The following is a 23,317-nucleotide window of genomic DNA, read 5'->3' on the forward strand; positions in this document are numbered from 1 at the left end:
GCCATCGCAAATCTAATGACGTCAGTAGGATTAAGTTCAACTTTCTTGATATGCTGAGTCATGTTTTCAGTTGATTGTGAGTCGTTTTAATTTTGAACCGATCAATTTTATTTATAACTTCGCTTCTGCATCGAACAAATGTCCGCATGAAGCTATTCAAGTTATTTCAGTGCTTATGTGCATGATGCGAATAAAAGTCGTATGGAAAAGCTAAAGAATGGGCTTTTCATTTTATACAACTAACACAAGCTTGAAAAGCGTAAACACTGGAAGCAAATCACGTTTCAAAATTCTGGGATTAATGGTTGGACCATTTCCATGCAGCTCCCTTGCTTTCGATTTTCACGTTTTCAACCGGCGACCAATCAAAATCCCCTCTCTCATAAATGGGCCTTAAAATATTAAATCCGTTGTCTTCGTTGTACATCTTAGGACTTTTAACACGTCCCAGCGTCAAAATAAACAGAAAACTAAGAGCAAGTGAAAAGGTGTGACAGAAAGTCGGTCACGCGGAACGACAATCTGTTGTGATATCATAAGTCGAACGCCTCGGAAAGCGATCTTTTTAAAGAGAAGATTTCTCTTCAAATTCTGGAGGGGGAGGATCTTCTAATCCGTTGCTCGAGCTGACTTGTCCATTCTCCATCTCAATACAGTTGTGGCAGCCATTTCTTTCTGAAAAGAAATTTCAAGACTAAATTCAAACTTTTTGCACGCCGCACGGTAGCGCTAAAAAGCTAAATTTGCTTGTTGTTCAAAACTTGCTGGTTCTTTGTACACGGGGCTTTCCGCGTCGGTGTTTGGTTTATCCGACTTAGAAATTTCAGACACGGATAATATTTAATTAAATATTTTCGTACGTTTTAATTTTAGGTTATGAGTAAATTCTCCCTGAGAAACAACCACGAGAAAAATGTAAGAAAGTTTTTTAACCAACATCAAGATTAAATATTAAGATCTAGTTCATAGAACCGCGTAAAACGCCCGAAGTGATCACAAGAGATCCGACAATCGATTTTTTCCTGCTTTATTTAAACAGCCTGAGAATTCGATGGGAGCAGAAAGCAAGAGCGAGTGCAAGCCCCCACAAAACCTCATATTGGGCAATCACCTTTAAGATAGGCGGGTCCTTCGGCCTCATGGTAGCCCTTGACGGGGTAGGCCGGCTCCCCGTGTTTGATCTTATCCAGTCCCCGTTTCTCCACTTCCTCGCTTACTCTTAAGATCCCGAGGAGCTTCATCGTCCCGAAGAGGATGGTGCTGATGGTCCCGGTCCACGCCATGATCGCCAGCGCACCCAGGAGATTCCAACCGAAGTTCTATCAATAACCATTATGACGTCATATCAATGGACGGGGTCGATCTCGGGGCTGTGTTTAGGACTTACCTGGAATGCGAGGTAGTGGCCCCCGTAGATTATTCCTCCGACTCCCTCCCTCAGTCCGTTGATGGCGAATATTGGACCCAGCAGGATCCCACACAACCCTCCTCCCAGGTGAACTGCGTCATAAGTTACATACTGTGACGTCATAACGCAAAAAGGGCAAACAGAAAACGTTTGTCGGATGCAACGAAATTTATAGATATATTTTTATTTATAAACTTGCAGAACGACACAATAAAAACAAATGATTATGACGTCATAAAAGTGGCGCTTACCAGCGACTGCGTCGAGTGGGTCATCGATTCTCACCGCGATGATGAAATAATGCCATGAGATGAAAGCGCACCCCGCTACCACTCCGATCACGACGGCCGCCCAGGGATAGAGATCGTTGCAGGACGCGCACATCGAGACCATTCCTGGCAAGAACAGACGCATTGTTTGTGGTCACGTGATCGATTGTTTATGATTTGAAAAATCGATAAATTGATTCCGTGAACTATCGCGTACGCAGTCGCATATTTCAGGACGAGAAAGATATTTGCTAAACTTTAAAGCGGATTTCTGAAACATTTTTAACCTTTTGCGGGAAAATAAAAACCATTGGCAGCTGCCAAGATAAACTTGCATGCAAATTTAACACTGCTTCAGGCATCACCAATTAAAGTCGACGTGTATTCTCAGCACCAGTAAGTGTGAACCACGACGAACTAATTGTGCTACAACTTCTAGGTTAAGAACATCATATACGTCATGTTTGAAGTAACGAATTCTAGAACACTTGAAAACCGACTAATCACCTGCCAGCGCTCCGTTCATCGTCACAATAAGCGACCAATAGTGGTCGTTTCCTCTTATGACGTCAGTGACTTTGTAGAGAAGCATGGTCGTGATCGCTGAAGCGGAACCTCCTAACACAGTGTTCATGATTGCCAGGGCAACGGTGGCGCCGTCTCCCTCCCCGGAAATGCTGAGTTGTGAGCCGCCGTTGAATGCGAGGAATCCGACAAAGAGGATAAAGGCGCCCAATGCTGCTACCTGCCGGTTACAAAATTGCAGAAAAATATGACTTTAGGTTGTTAAAGTTTTATAATTCATTCAGAGCTTGCGAAAATCTAGAAGACTTTCATTGCATTTCATTGCAGCAAATAAACCTATATAGCGGCAAGTTTTTTTATTTTAATTAATTTCGAAGTCAATGTCGTTGCAAGTCGTATTAATCATGCCATGCTTAAAGCCAGTGGACACATAGAAACAATTTGAAAGAGTCTTAATCTTGACCTAAATAAAACTATAAAATAATCGCCACTAACCGCGCCAAAATCATCGAAATCATATTTATTTCATTTACCGTGACACTGTGTCCTGGGATGTCGTTTATAGTTCCGTCCCTGTTAAAGCGCCCGATACGGGGACCAAGAAAAATAGCCCCGATTAATGCGGCAGTACCCCCGGTAATATGAACTATAGCGGAGCCAGCAAAGTCCCTAAACTGGACTTGAAGAACTGTCAAAAAAGACAAAATATTTCAAAACTTACTCAGGGCTGTAAATGAAAAATGAAGGTGTTAGCTACAAAAATATTCTAAATGTTGAAGCAAGCGGTTGGTGAAATACAACATGAACTGAGACGTTGTAAAGCTTAGTTTAGTAAAAGATGGTATAACTGAAAGTTATTTGCTGTCATAACAGACGCTTATCGATCATTCACGATTTCCTTGCTTCGTGAAAGAAACTCAAAAGCATGAAGACAATCGATAAAAAATGTTGAAAATCGATAATAAATGTTCTCACGATAAATAACAGGCACTTTTCAAAGCAGCTTACCTTCTGGCGGGTTCACCAACCAGCCGGATTCAGACCAGCCCCAATGGGATACTATGGGGTACACGAAGCCTGTGAGAAAAATGCAATACACCATGTATGTCGTGAATTCTGTTCTTTCCGCCATTGCTCCCGACACAATTGTCGAAGCCGTCGCCGCGAACACGAACTGGAAGAACCAAGTCGCGTAGAATTCATCCGGCGTCAGCACGTGAGGTTCCAATGTCTGTTAAACGATGCCCATTATGACGTAAGAATCAACATGCAAATGAGTTTGATCTAAGTATTTTGGTGGAAAATGTTTTAGTTCTGCCGGAATTTTTAAGCTTCAAAATGAGACCCAAATAAATTTTCTTGCCAAAGACGTGAAGATTGAAAGATTCGACGTCACAAAAATAACTATTTTCTTATAAATAGACGAATAACTGTATAATTCCGATATATGCGTTGCCATTGCTATTTCAGACACTTAATCATTTCTCCTGTTGGTTCGACCAAAACATTTCCAAAAATACCATAAAAAACTGCCGATCACTTCTTATGGAACATAGCGCTGTATAAATAGTGATGTCACAAAGCCAATGTCAGGCAAAAAAATCCCCGTCCTTCTGCCTTTCAGCAATGACGTCAATGGACTGCCGAGCAGGTTCTAATCAAGTTGTGTGGTTTCTATGGTGCCTGGTGTCGCTATTTCCGAACTTATGCGGATTGGTAACTCGTCGCTGAGGTTTATAACGTCACAGGCGTCGGTGATTATACACTTTACAATAGTAATGCTCACGATGGCTTTTTCTGGTTTAGAACACTTGTAGAAAAAAGCTTTGTGAATGGTGAAACAATCGAAACAGCGTTTGAGAACAATCCTATTATGACGTTTACGGAAGCGCGATTCATCTTTGTGTATCCATTTCAACCCGAAAGCGAGAAAGAATTTAAACATAGAATTCATATACGACAAGGTGAATAATTATTCCTCACGGTGCAAACTAAGAACCAACTGGCGAAAATCAAACATCAAAGAAAGATTTGTTAAGCATCATACGTCATCAACTGAAGACAAAGCAACAAAAAGCTTAAAACTGAAATCTCACCGCGTTGAATCCCTGCTTCACATTGGTGGCGAAGAAATGCACGTGACCGATGAACGGGTTCCCAGACTCCCCGTATGCAAAAGCGTACCCGACCGCGTAGTAAGAGATTGCTCCGATGACTGTGGAAAAATACAAGAAATTTACCGAATCCGGACGCAATGAAGCCCGTCGAAGCGAGGATAATGAGCCGATGAAACGCGACCGTCCGTGGTTTTCCTTTTTTGTGATTTGTTTGTTTTGTGACGTTTGACCAAGAATTTCTCGCACGAGCAAATCAATGTTATAGCTGGAAGAAGGGAAGCCGAAAAGTCGTTCGTCGCGGTTTAGAGACGGTCTCAATCGCTTTTTTATCCAAATTCTTTTTTATCTTTTTCTATTCTTTTTATTAGAGCTTGATCAGACTCAGCGGCATAGAAAAGAAAATCACCGATAGATGTCGCGCAAACTCAATGAACTTGGATGTTTTCCCCAAACCGTACGTTATAAAAGCATGAATAATTCAATAAAATCTGCTCATAAAACTCCTAAAAGTCCTATCAATTTACGACAAATAATTAACGAGTAAAAGCGTATGTGAGGTTAAACCGTGCCCACGGGCAAGATCCGAGATCGATGTTAAAACGAGTTTTCTGTCCGACCGTTTATTTGTGAAAAATGCGTATTACGTGAAAGGTGTTTTTCGTCGCCTTCGTAAGTTTATAAATATTTCAAAAGCGATCATAAACAACAAATTGTGACGCAACAAAACAAATAAAATACTTACACAGGTCTAGAACGTTCTTCATAATAATGTTGGTTGTGTTTTTACTCCGGACCGAACCCGCTTCTAAAAAAGCAAACCCGGCTTGCATAACTGTAACAACAAATTATAATAATTATTTGAGGAGTTTCGGTCAGAATTTCACAAAGCACTTATAATTATACATCACAGTTTAATTATTTCACAGATTGATAGGTAATTAATGTCTGCAGGAAGACTTAGACAAATTATAAGACTGTGAATTTACCATGAACGCGGAGCTGCTTACTCATTCAATATAGGAAAATATCTCTTTTATGAATACTTTTAATGAATAAGTAACTATGCAACATGTAGCCAACTTTATACGCAAACAAGTAACTGAATAAGTAACCACATGTTACTAATTTGAGAAGTTTTTTTGCTGATCATTGTTTACTCACAAAGCACAAACATTCCGCAGACGATGAGGAAAAACTGATCCACATTAGAAGCCAGCCGCCGTTCATCCAGGATCAACTTTTCCACTTTTTCCGTCAAATTCTCCATCCCAATTTCACTGTAATGACCAACTATCTCAAACTTGCAAAGAAACGAAGCTCCGGCCGCTTTAAAAAGAAGCCAAATGATTCTTTTCACGGCTCAAAAGTGATTTTATTCCCGACTCACAAGAAAAAAGCGTCAACCGCCCCAAGGCATCCATCTTCATTTTTTTCTTTCATCTTCGAGCGTTGCGTATTGTGACGAAATAAAAGAAACTTGTAGTTTATATGTTTTTGCTTTTTTACGCGAAATCTCGCAATTTAGAACGACCATCGGCAATCGCCGAAAAATCGCTGGATGCAAATCGCCTCCCCCTACCTATAAGCTATAACTTTTCTGGAAACACAAACTATATATCACAGTCTACCTATATAGCTATTAATAAGCGCATTTCGCAACCTATGTTGGTGCTGAAATTGAAGTTTAATTGTGACGTAAGCACACGCTAAAAACATAAAAGCAGTTGTTCGTGTGCAGTCACGTGCGTTGGTGGTTTTTATAGATTTGACCCATACATGTGATTACTTGTCAGTGCTTGGCATAAACAAAAAGCCGAGACATTATCACCAGTAATTCTTGCTCACTCATCTTTATTACGCAACAATTATATTATTTTTATCAGCAACAACAGAGATGATTTCTCGTCTTGTGCAGCGGCTTAAACATGGAAACCGGTTTCACGTCGTTCACTAATTAACACATGTAAGCTGTGCTTTGCAAATTACTTAACGACACAAGTGCGCACGTTAACAGAAATGGTATTCATTGGAAGTAACGCCCTATGCTGAATTGCTTCATGTCTTCAAACATATCATTTAACGACCGTTTTCCAAACGAAACAAAACGTCCATTCATATTCACTGAAACGTGAGTCGCCGGCAGAGGACTTGGAGGGAATTTTGGTTTGCATGCTTCCAACTGCGCGTGTAGAAACATGAACGCGTGATTGGGGCATGTTGCAATGCGTGATCAGCTTCTGGTTGCCCCCGTGCACAAAGGAGCACGTGAGCATGTGGTCAATCAGACCCTGGGAAGATCTTTCGAGTAGCACCGAAAAAGTTTTGGTTTGTTACAAAACAGAGGCCAAAATAGCGCTGGCGCACGCGCTAAAGAAGTTGAGAAAAGGACAAAAATACTAAAACGCTTTTTGAGCGCGATAAAAGTTAGAAGCCGCGAGAACACACCAAGCACGTCCAAAAGTGATGACCACATCATCATGCAGAGATCCTTCTTTGTATGTAACCATGACAGAAAACAAAATATCACGTCACCCTAAGTATGGCGTCACAATAAAAAGTTTATTTCAAACTCTTAAAAAGTGACATCACCATCAGCAGGACGTTGGTTGCTGGTTCATGTTAACAACTTCGTAGATGAGCAAGGACCAACACGAAACCAAACGACCTGATTCAAATCCACTTTTTGAATAAATACCAGGGACCAACTTGAACTTCAATGCGTCAGAAACGCTTCATTGCACCAGAATGTTTCAACTGCGCATGCGTGGAGCCAACGAGAGATGAATGTTTGATAAATAGAGACTGGCCAAGAAATTCATTTCAACATAAATAACTTACGAACAATACAAAACCATCCAGGACTGCTAAAGAATTGTTTTAAAAGCACAGGCTATAGAATGATAATTAATAGGTGATGGCAAAGTTATCTTAAAGGTCGAAACTGTTCTTAGAAACACAGAATAAACAAGGCAGGGAATTCTAAGCGATAAAGTTTCTGCTGCTGTCAAAAGCCTGCTGAGCTTTTTCCCCGTTTTCTCTGAACGCAGAACATAAAAATAAAAGGATCTAAGACAAGTTTTGTCCCGTATCGTGATTCCCAACCAGCACAAGCCATGTCACAACGTAATAATGGTGTTTGTTTTATTGCCGTGACACTTGCTTTGATAAACCTCTGCATGTGATGTCACCTTTTGCTCAAGGGCGACTTGCAACTGAACCAACGTAAAGTTTTGAAAAAATATTCTCAAAATAATTCAACAAAATCTTGAATCTTGACGCCATAATATAAACACACGACAAAAGATTGTTCCCTGACAGAGGTATTTATGTGAAATTGGGGCGGAAAGCGTCGTTTAATTGACTTGTCCTTTACATGAACTCTTCGTTGCGTGAAGGTACTTGTACCAGCAGCCGGCGGTCAATGAACCGTCTCTGTACAGACTTTCTAATCGTGAAGTGAAAAGCTTGCGCACACACGTGACCCGCGATGTGCACAAAGGGTCACGCAGGTCTGGAATTAGTGATAGAAATCCATAGAAATCTCAAAACTGGCAAATATCTTTTAAATCAACAGAGTTACGCGATTGATTGACATTTCCATTCAACGAAAAAGAGCCGGAAAATCAAAAACCATTTGCTGTAAAACGTCACTTTCGTTTGAACTGTTCGCTCATCATCGCTAAATTGCGAAGGAGAAATAATTTGCGATTGTTGTTGCAATCACAGGGGTGGAAATAAATTGGACACGGAAACGAAAACAGCAACTAAGTCCAGTGACAAAATGTCAAAGAGATTTGGAAGTTGTCTTGCGTGCTTCCATGAAGAGGAACCCAGCGTATTTGTATTCAACGCAGTTTGGTCGGACCTCGCCACACAGCCTATTTTTCTTTCTTCTGACGTCGCTTTTCAACCCCAGTGATGACTTAGAATGACGTCATAGACCAGGTTGCTTTGTGATACCAGCCTGTACTTAACACAGCAGCTTGTTGGCGTTGAATATTTTAATAAATTGTGACAAAAACAAAAAGTGTTTTCCACGCACAATACACGTAGATGATGACGTCATAATATCATTTTACGGGGTTGTGATTGAACATAAGTCAGTGGTTAAGACGTGACCAGGTTTTCTTAAGTTTAGACTTTAAAGTTGAGCTTAACGTACAGTGGCGCAGTAAGTTGTAGTCACAAGAAAATATACTTATAAATACTTATAAATTCACTGACTTTCGTAAAAAATGATAATCTAGTTTCCCGACAATGCTAAACTAGACTCAGCATTACTTACTATGAAGGTCGTTTTCCTAACGATTTTGCTTTTTCGATCGTTTGTTAAACACTATTTTTCGAAAGAAAGCAATTTGTTTAACGATTACGTCATTTTTGAAGCAAGAGCTTTTGGAGGAAATTTTATTGTTTGGTTCTAAGTTAATACGAATAGATTCGGGATTCGTTCGTGTCGACCCTCATGATATTCGGGTTCGCACGAACCCGAATAATCTTACTCGCGGCACATCCCTTATTCGAAACAAAATGTCCATTCATATTCACTGAAACGTGAGTCGCCGGCAGAGGACTTGGAGGGAATTTTGCTTTTGCACGCTTCCAACTGCGCGTGTAGAAACATGAACGCGTGATTGGGGCATGTTGCAATGCGTGATCAGCTTCTGGTTGCCCCCGTGCACAAAGGAGCACGTGAGCATGTGGTCAATCAGACCCTGCGAAGATCTTTCGAGTAGCACCGGAAAAAGTTTTAGTTTGTTACAGAATAGAGGCCAAAATATTCCGTCGTCACGCATTCAGTCATGTCTGGAAAGTCGGAAGCTTGCCAATGCCGGATGATGATGACGTCAAGATGATGTTTTCCGAGAGCAAGATCATCTGGTGTTTTTTGTTTCAAGGGTAAACTTAAATGATTGAAACACCCCTCGGGCACATTTACGCGATTTCCGCGAGAACTTTGGCCACTTACTCGCGCAGCATCGCATTACGCAGTCGAAGTTGCTTCATCGAATATCGCCTCAACCTCATAGCTTTAGCCGCTCCAAAATAAAGTTTTAGTGCTGTAGGTCTAAACCATATAATCTCATAACCCGAGGACACACGGCAGTGCTTCGAGTAATTTCTTGCAAAGTTTCAGCGATAATAATAATAATAATAACTTTTATTTGCCAGGGGCGGTGGTGCTTATATAATAAATCTTACGTAACGCACAGCGGGAAGGAGTTCTTGCAAAAATCACCATCAGCCCATTTTGTAGATGGCCGCATTCTTGCGGGTCACGTTCTTGGCAAGTTATTAAAAAGATTCACTTTTGCGGTACGATGAAAGATTTTTCGCCTTATCTTGAAATGGAACCTGACAAAAAATGTTCCTACTATAATCATCACTTTTAAAAATATGAAAATGCCATTTTGTAAAAAATACCTCCCCCGCAGAATATTTTGGCGCTGTCAAAAGTGTTACTCCAATAAAGTTCAATTTAAAAAATCTTTCGATATTGAAACTGCTTTTGCATGCTTTCAATTAAAACATGATACGTAAATACTTTTAAGTTTGGTTGGTAGTAATCATAATGACGTCAGAGGCATCCTGACTGCGTTTTCACATTAGCGCATAATTCGCTGTATTTTCCAAAACGAGATTGTTTATGTTATTTTTCATTGTTAGTCAGAACAATAAGGAATAATAATGCAACAAACAATTGAAGTTATTATGACGTCATCTTATGCGAACTTGAGTGCGAAATTAAGTTGTTTTTATGGAATTGTTTTCACTGCTGGCGGCTATTACACCGTCTCACGTGACAGCGATCAATCGTCAAAATTGGTTTTGACGACGCGGCACAACGCGATTGCAATTCAACGAAGCAAAATAAAGATTACGTCATTGTTACATATAGCAAAACGTATTCTAAGTTCATTTACAAAGCAACGAGCATAATGAATACAAACATATTTCCTTTTCGGTTTCTAGCGTAGACAGAAAATAGGAGAAAACTCCTGGAGCCAATGCGTTAAAACAAATGAATCGGAAATACTATAATTAAATTGTTAAACGCTTGTTAAAGCATGAAACCATGTGGTATTAAGATACAAGAAAAGCTTTAAACTAAACGGCGAATTTCCATAAAATGTTGTTTGATTATCTTAAAAACGATCTTTTTCAACGAAGATCTCCATCGAGGTTGCTCAGAACATTAACGTTGGTTAACGCGCATGCGCAGTGCTTATATGTAGCTGCAAGTGGGTAAATTGTTTAACCGAATATCGGTGTTTCTTGCCAAGCAGATGTGTTTTACATCGCGCCCCGATCAACAGGAAACAGCTTGAGTTGCATTTTTGTTTTGCTTTAAGTTTCAGCATAGATTTGCTGTTCAGTTACATAATCTAGCAAATAGGAAGGTCAATTTGAGTCATTTTACAGGTGACCTAACATGACCACAATGTCGTCATTAGCCTCTGGCAAAGGCGTTGTTAAAAGTGGATCTTACATAACACCTCGTGGAAAGAAAGTTTATACAAAACAACTTTTGTTTTTGATTTTGGGTTAAAGTTCACATTCTTGGTAAGATTTAGAGAATTCCAACTGTGCTGTTCAACAAAAATATTTTTCAAGTTTAATTTTTTCCAAAAGTAATCTGGATCTGAAGTTAAAAGTTGTTTTTAAGTAAAACAATTATCTCAAAAACATAGGAATGTTGTTTTGCAGAGAAATACAGTTTTCATGGAAAGATAATTAATTTGTTTGCACAAGTCATAATTGTTATGGCACTGCCGACCTTGCAATAAGAAAAGAATCAAATTAAATCTCAAAAACTTCATTTAACAACTTCTATGCAAACTGATCTTAGGCCTACACTGAATTTTGTTTACGAAATAACTTGAGTCATGGTAATAAACTACCTTTGTTGACATGAAAAACGTCATTGTTTATTGTGATAATGGCATTGTTCCAACAAAATACGAAGCCTCGGGGGATAGAATTTCATTATAAGACACAAAATCAAAGAAAACGCTTGAGAAGGAACCAAGATAATATCTAAAGTACCCAAAATCTTTCTCTTGGTATGGTCCGTAAAAGTTTCCGTCATTATTTCTATCAAATACCCGCACTTTTTGGAAGAAAAATAACCTATTCGACAAAAACAACTTATGAGCGCATTTAATAAACTATAAAAGCTAAAACCCAAAATGTCTCTTGAAATAATTTTATAAGTAGTCATTGGCCACTCTAGGGCGCTTGCACAAAAGCTGTAGCTCATTAACCGGGTCTGAAAGCGACGAAGGATCAAGTCAAAAACTCAGCTTCGCCCAAGGATTAAGATTGTGACGTCATAGACACAGAGCTACACGAGCAGCCTAAACTACAAACCATTTTGGCCACGCGAGACAGTTTCCCGCGTGTGAAGTCAAAGAATGTATTTTCGCGCGTCTACAACAAATCCATGGCAACTAGAACCACTTCAAAAAGATTTTAGCGCGAAAATTATCTTTAAAAGAACACAGCAAAGTTGTTTGTGCGAAATAAACAAAATAAGAAAGCAATAAAACATTTTTAATTGCAATCAATGAACATCTGTTGGCAGACAACAATGTATTGATGTATCGGGCAATGATGTATCATAACGTATTGTGATGTAATACACAGAAATTAATCAAACTCGGAAAATAACGGTAAGAAAAAGGACAGTTTTATAATATCGACTGCTCCTTCAAGCATTCGACTGATCTTTGCGAACAGAAAATTGTCACGTTGCTTTTTGCCTGAGGTGCCGAGACAAAGCTGTTGAGGTCGACCAAGCCTCATAAAATAGCTTGGTTGCGTTGAAAATGAAGACTGCTGATGACTGTAGCCGATGGTAAAATTATGTTGTTTGAGCCGAGCTTACAGCAATGACATACAATCATAGATTCACACCTACGCTTTGTTGAAATGATTTGATGGGAAAGTCAAATATTTTACGATACTCTTTTTATCAAAAATGTTTCATTTTGTTATAATTTTATAACTTTGTATTATCTGTAAATGAATTTTCTCATATAATGTTTTGAAATTTTTCAAATGGACGAAATATTACTGTTATTCGCTACAAAACTATGAAATAACAACTAAAAGGTTTTCAATAAAAAAATGGTTTTACTTCAAACGATAAATGTCAATCTGTTGCATTTACAAATCTCGTTTTAATAATTTCTGTAAAAATAAATAAATTCTGGCTGCTCTTTTGCGACTACTTGCGGTTGTCGTAGAGGCAGTAGTTTTTGACGTTTGTGTAAAAATCAAAGTAGGATATAAAGTTCAGAAAAAAATTAAAATTTATCTAAAATGTTTTAAGATGTTACGAATGGAAACTCAATAATTGCAAGAAATGAAAAAGCTGAAACCAACAATCTTATAGTACAATTGCACTATTGCTATATTGCATGATGCATGTTGTTTTTGCTCGTTAATTGTTCGTGAGCATGTGTTTTATTGTGCTATAGCTACAACCCATAGCATTGTAACTTTCGCTCCGCACAGTAAATGGCGAAAAATATAAAATACAATACCATACGATGCAAAAACTACAGTTTTGTGTTTGCTCGATCCGATCGATCGAACATTGGCTGTTGGATTGGGGGAAGTACCTTATTAAGTTTTACTTCTGGAAAATAAAAAGGTTGTTCTAAACATGGTAAACAACCTACCAGGCAGGCGAAATAATAGCTGTTGGCTCTAGAGCAGGGGTTCTTAAACTTTTTGGCACACGCCCCCCTTGACGGTACTTAAAAAATCCGCGCCCCACCTCATTGCAAAATAAAAAAGCATTAAACAAAACAACAATTTATTTTCAATTAACTTTCATTAATGTGAAGGATGTAGTTGTTTTTGGGAAACCAAACGTTTAATTCGAGGCTTTGTAGAAGATAATGCACGTCTTTAACGAAGAATGTAGAAGATAATGCACATTTGTCATCTCTCGCGCCCCCCTTAACAGTCTTACACGCCCCCCAGGTTAAGAACCACTGCTCTAGAAAGTGACTTGACCTATTTCACCGTAACGCCGTAAGTAGGTCGTGCATCCTGCTGTTGATAAAGATAGGAGGTTAGAATAGGAAAATGGGCATGCACTGATTTTAGCTGTTTAGGGTTTATTTATAGTTAAGTTGGCATTAGAAGGGTAGATTAGTTAAGTTCACAGAAAAGTGTGAGAAATAGATAGAAATAATAAATAAAATACTATTTTTTCCGGTGAAATACTGGCTGCTTAACCCTGCTCTGGTACCATAAAAAATCACTTTAACGGTACCTTGGGGTCAATATGACCCGATCACTGAAAGTGCACTTAGACATCAGGAGGAAAACTCAGTTTGTTATCAAACAGTGTTTATTGTCAGAACAATGTATTGGAGCGCTCAATACAGAAATAAATTGATCCTGGCACTGATCACAGACCATCTTGCTGTGTTTTTTGCAGCTGGTGTTGTGACAACTTCTGCAGGAGAAACTGCACTTTTTGTCCTTCGATCTTGGACAAATGAAGCTCTTCTTGCGCCCTGATGGACGATGCTGGGTGGTGTTTTGAAGAGCTGAAGGTGTTTCTGGTAAAATCCTACAGCTGCGAATAATTTGCTTCACATCCTGAGGTGTTTGACGTGTCACAAATCTACGCTTACCTTGAGGAATGATGAACGATTTGGAAGCAAAAATAAAAACTTCTAATAAACGCAACAATGGAACAAAGCTGTGTGAGTTGAAACAGTAAATAAGAACCTATAAAGAAAATTGGAGGCGAGAGTAATTAACAAGATGTCACCGTTTGGAATATATATAACCTATCGAATAAAGCTGGGGTCATGTTGACCCCATGGTACCAGAGCAGGGTTAATGCTGTAACAGCTGTGTTATGCTATGGCTGTATAGAACAGAAACGAGCAGTCAATTGTGTTTGCACATTATTAAAGAATGGAGAGTGGAAGGGAAGGTTGTTGGCAAAAAATACTTGACTTATTTCTGTCGGGTTTTAATTTGCGCGCTTCAACAAGCACACAAAGTTGTGAGCAGCACAGATTGCCAGATTGCATTTTTTTTATAACAATAGAAGAAATTTCATAAGTATGTTTAAAGCATTTGTCCTTCCTCTGCTGTTACTGTTCTCAGCCAGGCTTGCTTGTGCCGGAGCCAACTGCGGATACCAGGTATATGCTATGGGTTTACACCCGACTGGAAAGTACGGCAGTTTTCGACGAGAAATCGTGTGTGCAAAGTCACAAATTTTGCCGTGATGGCATCATTGGCGTTCACTGAAGCCTTGATTCTTTGTTTAATTATTATAAATTGGCGTTCAAACAACCAGATTTTATTTGTTTGTTTAATATAAATCGGCGTAAGAATGAAACAGCCAGCGTGCACGCTGACGAATTTATTGCATACAGTTGCCACGCTTCCACTGTGCGCTGCACAATGATGTGTAAATCCATGTTGTTTTAAAAGTTTAACAAATGATTGAAATGCAATAAAATACGATATATCACAGCATTAAGTTTGCAGGATTCTTTAATTTAGGAAAGATTTATTTCCACCTTTTCAACTACTTTTCACATTTTGCACAAAACATGGAATATAAAGGCCTAAATGAAAACATTGAACCCTCCGAATAAGAATTTGTGCGCAGTTGATGACATTTCTATGAATAATTCCAACTTTGTTCCAGTTTGTTTGTTTCTTTGACAAATTGTTAAACTCTTGCAGACTTGTAACCTTGGCGATGAAAACAGCCTCAATGTACATCTCGTGCCGCACACACACGACGATGTGGGATGGCTCAAGACCGTTGACCAGTATTACTATGGAGGTAAAGTTAAATGTGTTTGCTTCACTGTTTCAGTGTAAATTTTTTTTGTACATGAAGTGTGTGGGTATTATATCATGTCATGGGTATTATATCATATTTATGAGTGGGTATTATATCATGCACATTATCTCATATTGTTGTTGCCAATTTTTTTTTGATTCGAATTTTATCATAAATATATTTGCCTGCTTCAACATCAGCTGTTGTTTGGTTCTTAGACTTAGCTCAGGTCTTGTCAATCTCATTTAAGTCCCAATTTTCAACGACATCAAGACTTGTTTAAATGTGTGTGTGAGCTTTAAATTGTGCAAATGTTTGGTTTTCTTTAACCATTGCTGTAGATATTAACAGGCCATTGTTTCAGCCAATCAGAAGATAGTACAGGCTGGTGTGCAATACATCCTCGATTCGGTCGTCTCCCAACTTTTACTCGATCCGAATCGTCGTTTCATTTACGTTGAAATGGCATTTTTCGCTCGATGGTGGCTCGAACAGTCGGATCATGTGAAATCTCAAGTTAAAATGCTTGTTGATGAAGGTCCAATCAACTTTGAACTATTATTTATCACAAAGCGATATTACAACAGCCAGTTGCTCAACTTTTCGCAATCTCTTTATGTTTGCAATAATTTTGACAGAAAATATTTCTTTATGTTGTTTATTTGAACAATCTATGTGATTTACACGAATCAAGGAAATCGTGTGGTTGAAATATATCATGTGTGCAAAGAAAAACCGTAATTGACATCACGTTTGACAAATCACGCAAAATATACAGAAATTTCTGACAAAAATAAAATTTTTGTTGATTGCAATAAAAAAATTTTTTGTTTGGTTTGATTGAAGCTTCTTGGGCAACTGGCTGCCTGTGCACTGGGGCAGTATTTCATGCAAAAATAAAGTTTTACAAAGTTATTACATGACATAATAGTAATTAAGGGGCTGTATTTAGTGTATTCATATTGAAAATTTGAAACCTTTATGTATATCTTGTTTTTTGTTTTTGCAAATGTTTTTCTTAATTTGTAATTGCCAAAATCTCTGTTCAAAATCACATGAAATTTGATTGCAACTGTGGTTCATTGTAATTTTTAATGGCTACCAACAACAAACTACGCAATCAACTCTTCGCCAATCAAAGCATACCAAAAGGTACAACACGCAGCGGTCCAATATATCATCGACACGACAATACGACAGTTGCTAGAAAATCCCACCCGTCGGTTTATTTACGTTGAAATCGCATTTTTTAAACGCTGGTATGATGAGCAAAGTGCCGAAATGAAAGGAAATGTAGCGGATTTGGTGAGCACTGGTAAGATGTGAGGTGCTTGTGCTTTCAACCATATATGGTAGTCCATCTTGCTTCTATTTCTTCATACATGGTGCCTTCACAATCAAATATAGATTTGTCTTGTTCTTTTTTTCTTTCCACTGTTTTTTATTAATTCTTTTTTGACGGGACATATATCAAGAACTGGCAATTAGAAATTAAGAGATAAGTTTCCACAATACTTTGTGTAATGACCCTACTTGAACCCCACAGGTCGGCTTGAGTTCATCCTGGGTGGGTGGTGCATGAACGATGAAGCCGCGACCCACTACAACGCCATCATAGACCAGATGACCCTCGGAATGACTTTTCTCAATCACACCTTTGGTCCATGTGCATGCCCTCGAGTGGCATGGCAAATTGACCCATTCGGACACTCGAGGGAGCAAGCATCTCTCTTTGCACAGGTGCGATGGGGGTCATCGTACCAGGAAAAATACGTATAGAATAACATGGCGTCATCAAATGCGTGTGTTCCCTGTCTTCAATCTTTTGATTTCCGTAGATGGGTTTTGACGGCCTCTTCTTCGGAAGATTAGATTTTGAAGACAAACAGCTGCGAGAGAAAGAATTGAAAATGGAGGAGATATGGAGGGGGAGTGAGAGTTTGGATTCTCCCAACGCGGATCTTTTCACAGGTTGGCCAAAACCATTTTTCAATCAAACATGCGTCCAATTCACATATATTGTTTTCAAAAAGTTAGGTATGCATAAGGTGACTACTGCAGACACTGCACATGCATAGTAGTTTACATTACCAGGTCATCTCATAGCGGATGGTAAACTCACAGACATCTTTTCATCCAGGTGTAAATGAAAACGGATACGGTCCTCCGAGTGGATTTTGCTTCGATACTTACTGCTCAGACGAGCCAATCATGGATGACAACTCCCTGGAGGAGTTCAACGTCAAAGATAAAGTCAACTTCTTCGTCGATGCAGCGCGCCGTCAGGTCATTCACTGCAAATTTAACGCAATTTACCACATTGTGGTCTTACCATTTGCTTTGCATCAAAATGCTTCTATTTTGATTTGTGTGAGGTTTTCAAATCTCCTCAGTGAACTATTGGCGCAACTCATCGCTTGTTTGCTCACTGCAGCAGTGGGTTGAAACAATGCTTTTAGTGTTGTCACAATGTCAATAATGCAGACCGCTTGTGAATTTTTAACATCAGCATTTTCCTATGTCACATGTTGCCTGGGCTTGCAAAGACAAGCTTGCAACTTTGTCATATTTGTTTTATTACAAAACACATAATGTCATAACAATGCCGTAAGCGCAGAGCGTGTTTGTGTTATACCGATGTGTACATTTGCTTTTACGGGATTAAATTTTTGAGTATGTTAGTTTTCAGATTACAACATTTATGTATTTTAATGTTTTTTCAAAGGTTTCCACATAAATTTTAATGTTTCAGGCAAAACACTTCAAGACAAACCACATTATGATGACGATGGGTTCTGACTTCCAATACGAAAACGCTATCATGTGGTTTAAAAACTTGGACAAACTAATAAAATATGTTAACGCTGCTGTAAGTGTTTATACTTTCACTTAACAGTTTTGCAGTATCAGGCTTTAAGAGACCAATGCAAACATTATTAAAATATAAATAACAATTCAGAATGTTTAAAATCAATGAAAAAACATTTTCCCAGTTCTGCTTAAATGATCAGGTTATACAGATATTGATGCTAAACTTTGCGCAAAAATATCTCCTCACAAGCTCTTTGGCTGTTATTTTGTAGAAGAAGAATGTCACCGTGTTTTATTCAACTCCATCGTGCTACTTGTATGCCTTAAACCAGGCTGACAAAGAGTGGACAGTCAAAACGGACGATTTCTTCCCATACGCAGAAAGACCTCACAGCTTCTGGACCGGCTACTTCACAAGCAGACCCGGCCTGAAGGCGTACACCCGAGAAAGCAACAAATTCCTGCAGGTGACAACATTGTAGGTCTCGTGACTTCTGTTTACTTCGTGCAGTAAATGTTTTATGAGGAAGTTTATGACAGGCAAATCTTAACACAGAAGCTACCAGGCTGGACGCAATGTGAAAATAACAACAGGAAATGATTTGCTTGCATTGGTCTAACACAGGCATGCACAACATACGGCCCGCGGGCCGCATGCGGCCCGCGAAACCTTTTCATGCGGCCCGCGAGATATTCCGTGATTTCGCTCATTCAGGCATTTTCTCCACGGTTACAGTTACATAATCAACGAATCCGATGCTTTACCGCCGCTAAGCGTTAAAAACAACTAGATACTGTAGTGCGAGAGGCAACCGTCTCTTGACAGTAACCATCTTCTCAACGATATCTCTTATTCAACGGTTAATCGGTCACATTATATAAAGTAGGCTACACGTTAGTTACAACAACGTTAGCACGCGGCCCGCGAAAAATATTTTTTCGCTAAAACGGCCCGTGTACTGTTTTGAGTTGTGCATGCCTGGTCTAACATAATGCATTGTTCTATGTATGTTAGGTTTGCAACCAAGTGGAAGCGTCGTCGTACTTCAAGAACCACCAGAACACTTTATCAAGAACATCTGCAGTATTGAGTTAGTTCGTGGCTAATTTCAGTTTAACTTTGCCATAAATACTAACACTATGAGCCGCAAATATTTACCACACTTAACATCGTATCCTAGCCATTGACATCATATTTTCTTCTAACAACAGAAGCTGCCATGGGCGTCGCCCAACATCATGACGCAGTGTCAGGCACCAGCAAGCAACATGTGGCCAACGACTATGCAAAGAGATTGTATATTGGTGAGTTCTTTCACCTTGTCCTGGCTCATGTTTGCTTGGTGATTGCTACATTGGTTGATCACTGGTAATGGCAGGAAATTTTGAAGATTGTAAAAGTCGAAAAGACGAATAAAATTTTGTCTATTAACAAACATATGCAAATGGGTACTTGTGAGTTAACAAATGATGAGGGACCTTCCCCGAGTTTGAGGCGCGCAAATCATTTTCTCAGTCCGAGGATGAAGGTTCTGATACCGTGCTTCCAGACTCACAGTAGCTGACACCGTGTCTTATGTTTAGGTCGGGAAAGTTGCAAGTCAGTCATCAGTGAAGTTATTTCCGGATCAGCGAGTCAGTTAACATTCTGTGACTATCTCAACGTGACTCTGTGCAACTACACACAGAACATGCAACAGGTGGAAAACACCAACAGTTCTGTTTAAAATGTTGAAGACCAAATTGTCTGTTTTAAATTGTTTTGTTAAATTTCAAATCAACCAATCACATTGCAGTTCACAGTAATCGCCTACAATCCAATCGGTCGAGAAATTTCAAGATATCTGAGAATTCCTGTCGATGGTTCCGCTTCATTCGATGTGGTTGACATGGCAACTGGAAACAGTGTGGCATCAGAGGTTACTATGACAACAAACATGGAGATTGAATTACTGATTGTGACGTCATTATTGTGGTTGTCAGCTTGTTCCGGTTACCGAGGCAACAACATCAGTGAGAAGGAATCGAGGAAATGCAGCATCCGAACTTCTCTTCCTGGCGACCGTGCCTGCCCTCGGGTACCAGCAGTACAAGGTGGGTGCCGGCTAATTAACGTGGTTCTTTTCAACTTATGATCTGCGGCAACTCAAAATTAGAATAGTCCTCGCATCTTGGTAGTAATGTTGCAAAAATATGACGACGACTACCGATTACATCATCATGTACCACTGCTTGTGATATCATGAATCAAAGTCACTTGTATCTGCTCTCATTGACTGACTGTTGATATTTCTTGTTGCCAGGTAACAAAGCGCAGTGTTTCCACAAACTTTTTAAAGAAGAATCCAATAAGCAAAACCAAAGGTGACATCACTATCAGCAATGAGGTCAGTGATGACGTCATAGGCTACTGTGATGCCACATTACAATACGCTGTAGAGATGGTTCATGCAAATTGATTTTTATTGTTTTCTTTAGTTTTACAAAGTTGTTTTCGACGGCAACTCCGGTCTCATGAAAACTGTCGTCAATTCTGCCAGTCAGATCGAGACTATGATTTCTCAGCAACTTCTGTGGTACAATGCAAGTCTGGGAAATAGCGCCAGCAACCAGCAATCAGGTGATTCATGATCCTGTCAATGCGTAACAAAATTAAAAATTCTTCATGTCAGAAGTCAGACGCCTTAAACAAGGCATCAAGGCGGCCACGGTAACTGAAAGGGTTCCTTGTATGCCCAGGTGCTTATGTGTTCCGGCCCAACTCGAGCACTCCATTCCATGTATCAGCTGACGGGAAGGCAGAAGTAAAACTAGTTCAGGTGAATACAAAAGTTAATTGTTTTCTAACCGATACGTCATAATAGTCATTTCGATTGTCTCCAACAGAGCGATAACCCACTGGTGCAAGAGGTTTATCAGAAGTTTAGCGACTGGGCCTACCAGGTGATGATAGTTTAAACCGGTCCCACATCCAGTGTCTTCTTGTGATTTAATTTGGATTCAATTGCAGGTTGTGAGGCTGTACAAGGGGAAGAAGTTCGTCGAAGTTGAATGGACAGTTGGACCAATTCCTGTCGATGATAAATGGGGGAAGGAGATTATTTCAAGGTCGGTAGTCGCGCGTTTGTGAACTCAGTTTGTTTCTGTGAAGATGAATTTGCGAATATTGTGGCTCTGGCTATAGCTGGACGTGGTATACAGCGGTAGTGCATCTAACATGTTCTACTTCTATGCACAAGATACGACACTCCCATGGTTACCAATGGTTACGTTTACACCGATGCGAATGGACGCGAGGTTTTGGAACGAAAGTAAGTCCCAAGCTGTCACACCATACACGGCCTTGCTCCTAGCGCGTCCTAAGCACCTAACATTGCATCCAGGTACAACTACCGGCCAACATGGAACCTGAACCAATCGGAGCCAGTCGCCGGCAATTACTATCCAGTCAACTCCAGGATCTACATCAAGGATTCGAAACACCAGCTGACCGTGCTCACTGACAGATCGCAAGGTGGCGCTAGTCTGAAGAATGGTTCTTTGGAGCTGATGGTGAGTGGTTGGTGTTCGGACCAGCGCTGGTCCACAGATGGTGTCGCAATGATGTGTCTATGGCCAGGTGCACCGTAGACTGCTCGGAGAGGACGGCAAGGGGGTGGGAGAACCGCTCAACGAAACCGGACAGTTCGGCGACGGACTTATTGTTAGGGGAAAACACTGGTTGCTACTGGATACCATTACGTCATCGCAACGTCAGCACAGATTGCTTGCCGAGGAGATTTTCATGAGTCCATTGGTCGCCTTCCAGAATGTGACGAGCGACACAAACACCATGGGCAGTGTGAGTGACAGCTGTAGGATGCTACGTCATAAAAATTTGTCGTCATTAATTTTACGCATTGAAAGAAAAATCATTTTTTTAATTTTAAAATTCAGGGTTCCTGGTTGGTGGCGCCCTTGCCTGACAACGTTCACCTTTTGACCCTAGCAACGACCCCGGATGGCGTGCTCATTCGACTGGAACATCAGTTCACAAAAAGCGATGACGCGGAGCTGTCAAAACCGGTCACTGTTTCATTGAAGGTGTGCTATTTCATATCATTCGTTTGAACGTCCGATTGAAGTCTTTGTGCCGCAAGGTACCGCTATGGGGTACGCTGTGTGCCATTTCTAACTGTTAATTATTATTTGTGAAGAATCTCTTCAAAAACTTTCAACCTACTTCAGTCGAAGAACTTTGGCTCGGCGCCAATGCTAAAAAGGATGACGTCACTCGACTTCAATGGAAGTTAAGCGAAAGAACTAAAAGAGGTATATTTATTACGTCACAGTACACTGAACTTTTTTCAAATAACCAGGTTTGCAGTCGACCAGGCAACCTGTTCAGACAGTCGTAATGAGTTGATTTATGAGCGGCCATAAAATTGAAATTTATGTTTTTTATTGTTAAACTTTTTGTGCTTTAATTTCTAGTCCGTGGTTAGTGGTTAAAAAATTTAAAGCTTCGTCAACTCATCGTAAAATTAACGACGCTAACATTTATCCACGTGATTAAACTTGCTATTTGTTTTTGTTTTTTTATTACAATTTTACAGAAAATCGAGTTTACAATTTCGAACGACCTTATTATGATGTCACAAATGACTTCCAGACTTCTCTCGGTGACAATTTTGACGTCACATTGCAGCCTATGCAGATCCGCACTTTTCTGATGAAGTGAATCCGCCGAATATAATTATCCCATCGTTGCAATAGCCAAGAATTCATTCTGTGATTTATTCCTTATCTTGTTCTATGATTTTTTTCTTGGAACTATGACGTTTTCCCGATCAACAGAGCGTGAAGCATTATGACGTGAAGCGAATAAAAAAATCTCCCAAGCAAAAATTTACACGTGTCATTATCAGCAAGAAACCATAGAAATGGAAAATAAGCAACGCCTCAGATTTCGGCCAATGAAGAAAATAGATTGAGCAGGTTCTGAGAAAGTGCCACCGTGTTACTGGAACTGTTTGACTTGACCAGTGAGGCAAGGGATAAATCTTTCAGCGCAAACATGTCCCGCCCACCCCCAGCCTTCAAACATGTTAATGAATTACTTTGTGTGTACGACAATTTTCTGGTTAATCATTGTTTTAGCAAAAAAATCAAAAACACGGGGGGTTGGGGTTATCTTCGGTCACCATGCTGGTTTATTACCAAACAGTGATCCATTGTGACCTGGGTTCAGTATCCTGGTGACATTCCACCTGTGTTGTGATTTACATAAGATGGACAATTAACTGAGGGGAGGTTGTCTGTGTGGGAAGGTCAGACAGTTGCAAGTTTGTGCAAAACTGTCAACAGCAGATTG

General features: G+C 39.7%; 2 protein-coding genes across 5 annotated transcripts; one reads left to right on the forward strand and one right to left on the reverse strand.

Annotated features, from left to right (window-relative positions):
- Window positions 1-84: 84 nt before the first annotated feature.
- LOC143470010 (putative ammonium transporter 1) lies at window positions 85-5,667 on the reverse strand. Its single transcript, XM_076967839.1, has 10 exons — window positions 5,481-5,667; window positions 5,062-5,151; window positions 4,299-4,417; window positions 3,211-3,433; window positions 2,736-2,890; window positions 2,185-2,422; window positions 1,660-1,803; window positions 1,388-1,500; window positions 1,112-1,319; window positions 85-675 (listed from the first exon to the last, which is right to left on the reverse strand). The coding sequence occupies exons 1-10, from the start codon at window positions 5,584-5,586 to the stop codon at window positions 566-568; spliced, it is 1,506 nt and encodes a 501-aa protein (XP_076823954.1). The 5' UTR covers window positions 5,587-5,667; the 3' UTR covers window positions 85-565.
- Window positions 5,668-14,361: 8,694 nt separating this feature from the next.
- LOC143470011 (lysosomal alpha-mannosidase-like) lies at window positions 14,362-22,851 on the forward strand. Of its 4 annotated transcripts, none has more exons than XM_076967840.1 (24): window positions 14,362-14,497; window positions 15,051-15,153; window positions 15,518-15,691; window positions 16,700-16,893; window positions 16,992-17,124; window positions 17,294-17,439; window positions 17,906-18,022; window positions 18,237-18,431; window positions 18,980-19,055; window positions 19,177-19,269; window positions 19,549-19,664; window positions 19,761-19,883; window positions 19,948-20,058; window positions 20,268-20,351; window positions 20,443-20,584; window positions 20,704-20,783; window positions 20,851-20,907; window positions 20,975-21,072; window positions 21,204-21,275; window positions 21,348-21,516; window positions 21,584-21,805; window positions 21,901-22,047; window positions 22,161-22,275; window positions 22,560-22,851. In XM_076967840.1, the coding sequence occupies exons 1-24, from the start codon at window positions 14,417-14,419 to the stop codon at window positions 22,682-22,684; spliced, it is 2,973 nt and encodes a 990-aa protein (XP_076823955.1). In that variant the 5' UTR covers window positions 14,362-14,416; the 3' UTR covers window positions 22,685-22,851. The 4 variants fall into 4 exon arrangements, with proteins under 4 accessions (XP_076823955.1, XP_076823956.1, XP_076823957.1 ...); XM_076967841.1 differs by lacking the exon at window positions 15,518-15,691 and adding an exon at window positions 16,295-16,468; XM_076967842.1 differs by lacking the exons at window positions 14,362-14,497; window positions 15,051-15,153; window positions 15,518-15,691 and adding an exon at window positions 15,733-16,468.
- The last annotated feature ends 466 nt before the right edge of the window (window positions 22,852-23,317 follow it).

This window comes from Clavelina lepadiformis, chromosome 9 (genome assembly GCF_947623445.1).
Source record: "Clavelina lepadiformis chromosome 9, kaClaLepa1.1, whole genome shotgun sequence".
In the NCBI taxonomy this organism is placed as follows: Eukaryota; Metazoa; Chordata; class Ascidiacea; order Aplousobranchia; family Clavelinidae; genus Clavelina; species Clavelina lepadiformis.

Bases quoted from the DNA above. Each gene is read 5' to 3' on its own strand.
- LOC143470010 (XM_076967839.1), bottom strand. From the start codon at position 5,586: ATGGAGAATTTGACGGAAAAAGTGGAAAAGTTGATCCTGGATGAACGG. The intron at 1,501-1,659 runs GTAAGCGCCACT...CTTATGACGCAG, and splicing joins CCCACTCGACGCAGTCGCTG to TTCACCTGGGAGGAGGGTTG. The intron at 1,320-1,387 runs GTAAGTCCTAAA...GGTTATTGATAG, and splicing joins GCCACTACCTCGCATTCCAG to AACTTCGGTTGGAATCTCCT.
- LOC143470011 (XM_076967840.1), top strand. From the start codon at position 14,417: ATGTTTAAAGCATTTGTCCTTCCTCTGCTGTTACTGTTCTCAGCCAGG. The intron at 19,884-19,947 runs GTTACTATGACA...TGTGGTTGTCAG, and splicing joins GAAACAGTGTGGCATCAGAG to CTTGTTCCGGTTACCGAGGC. The intron at 20,352-20,442 runs GTCAGTGATGAC...TGTTTTCTTTAG, and splicing joins ACATCACTATCAGCAATGAG to TTTTACAAAGTTGTTTTCGA.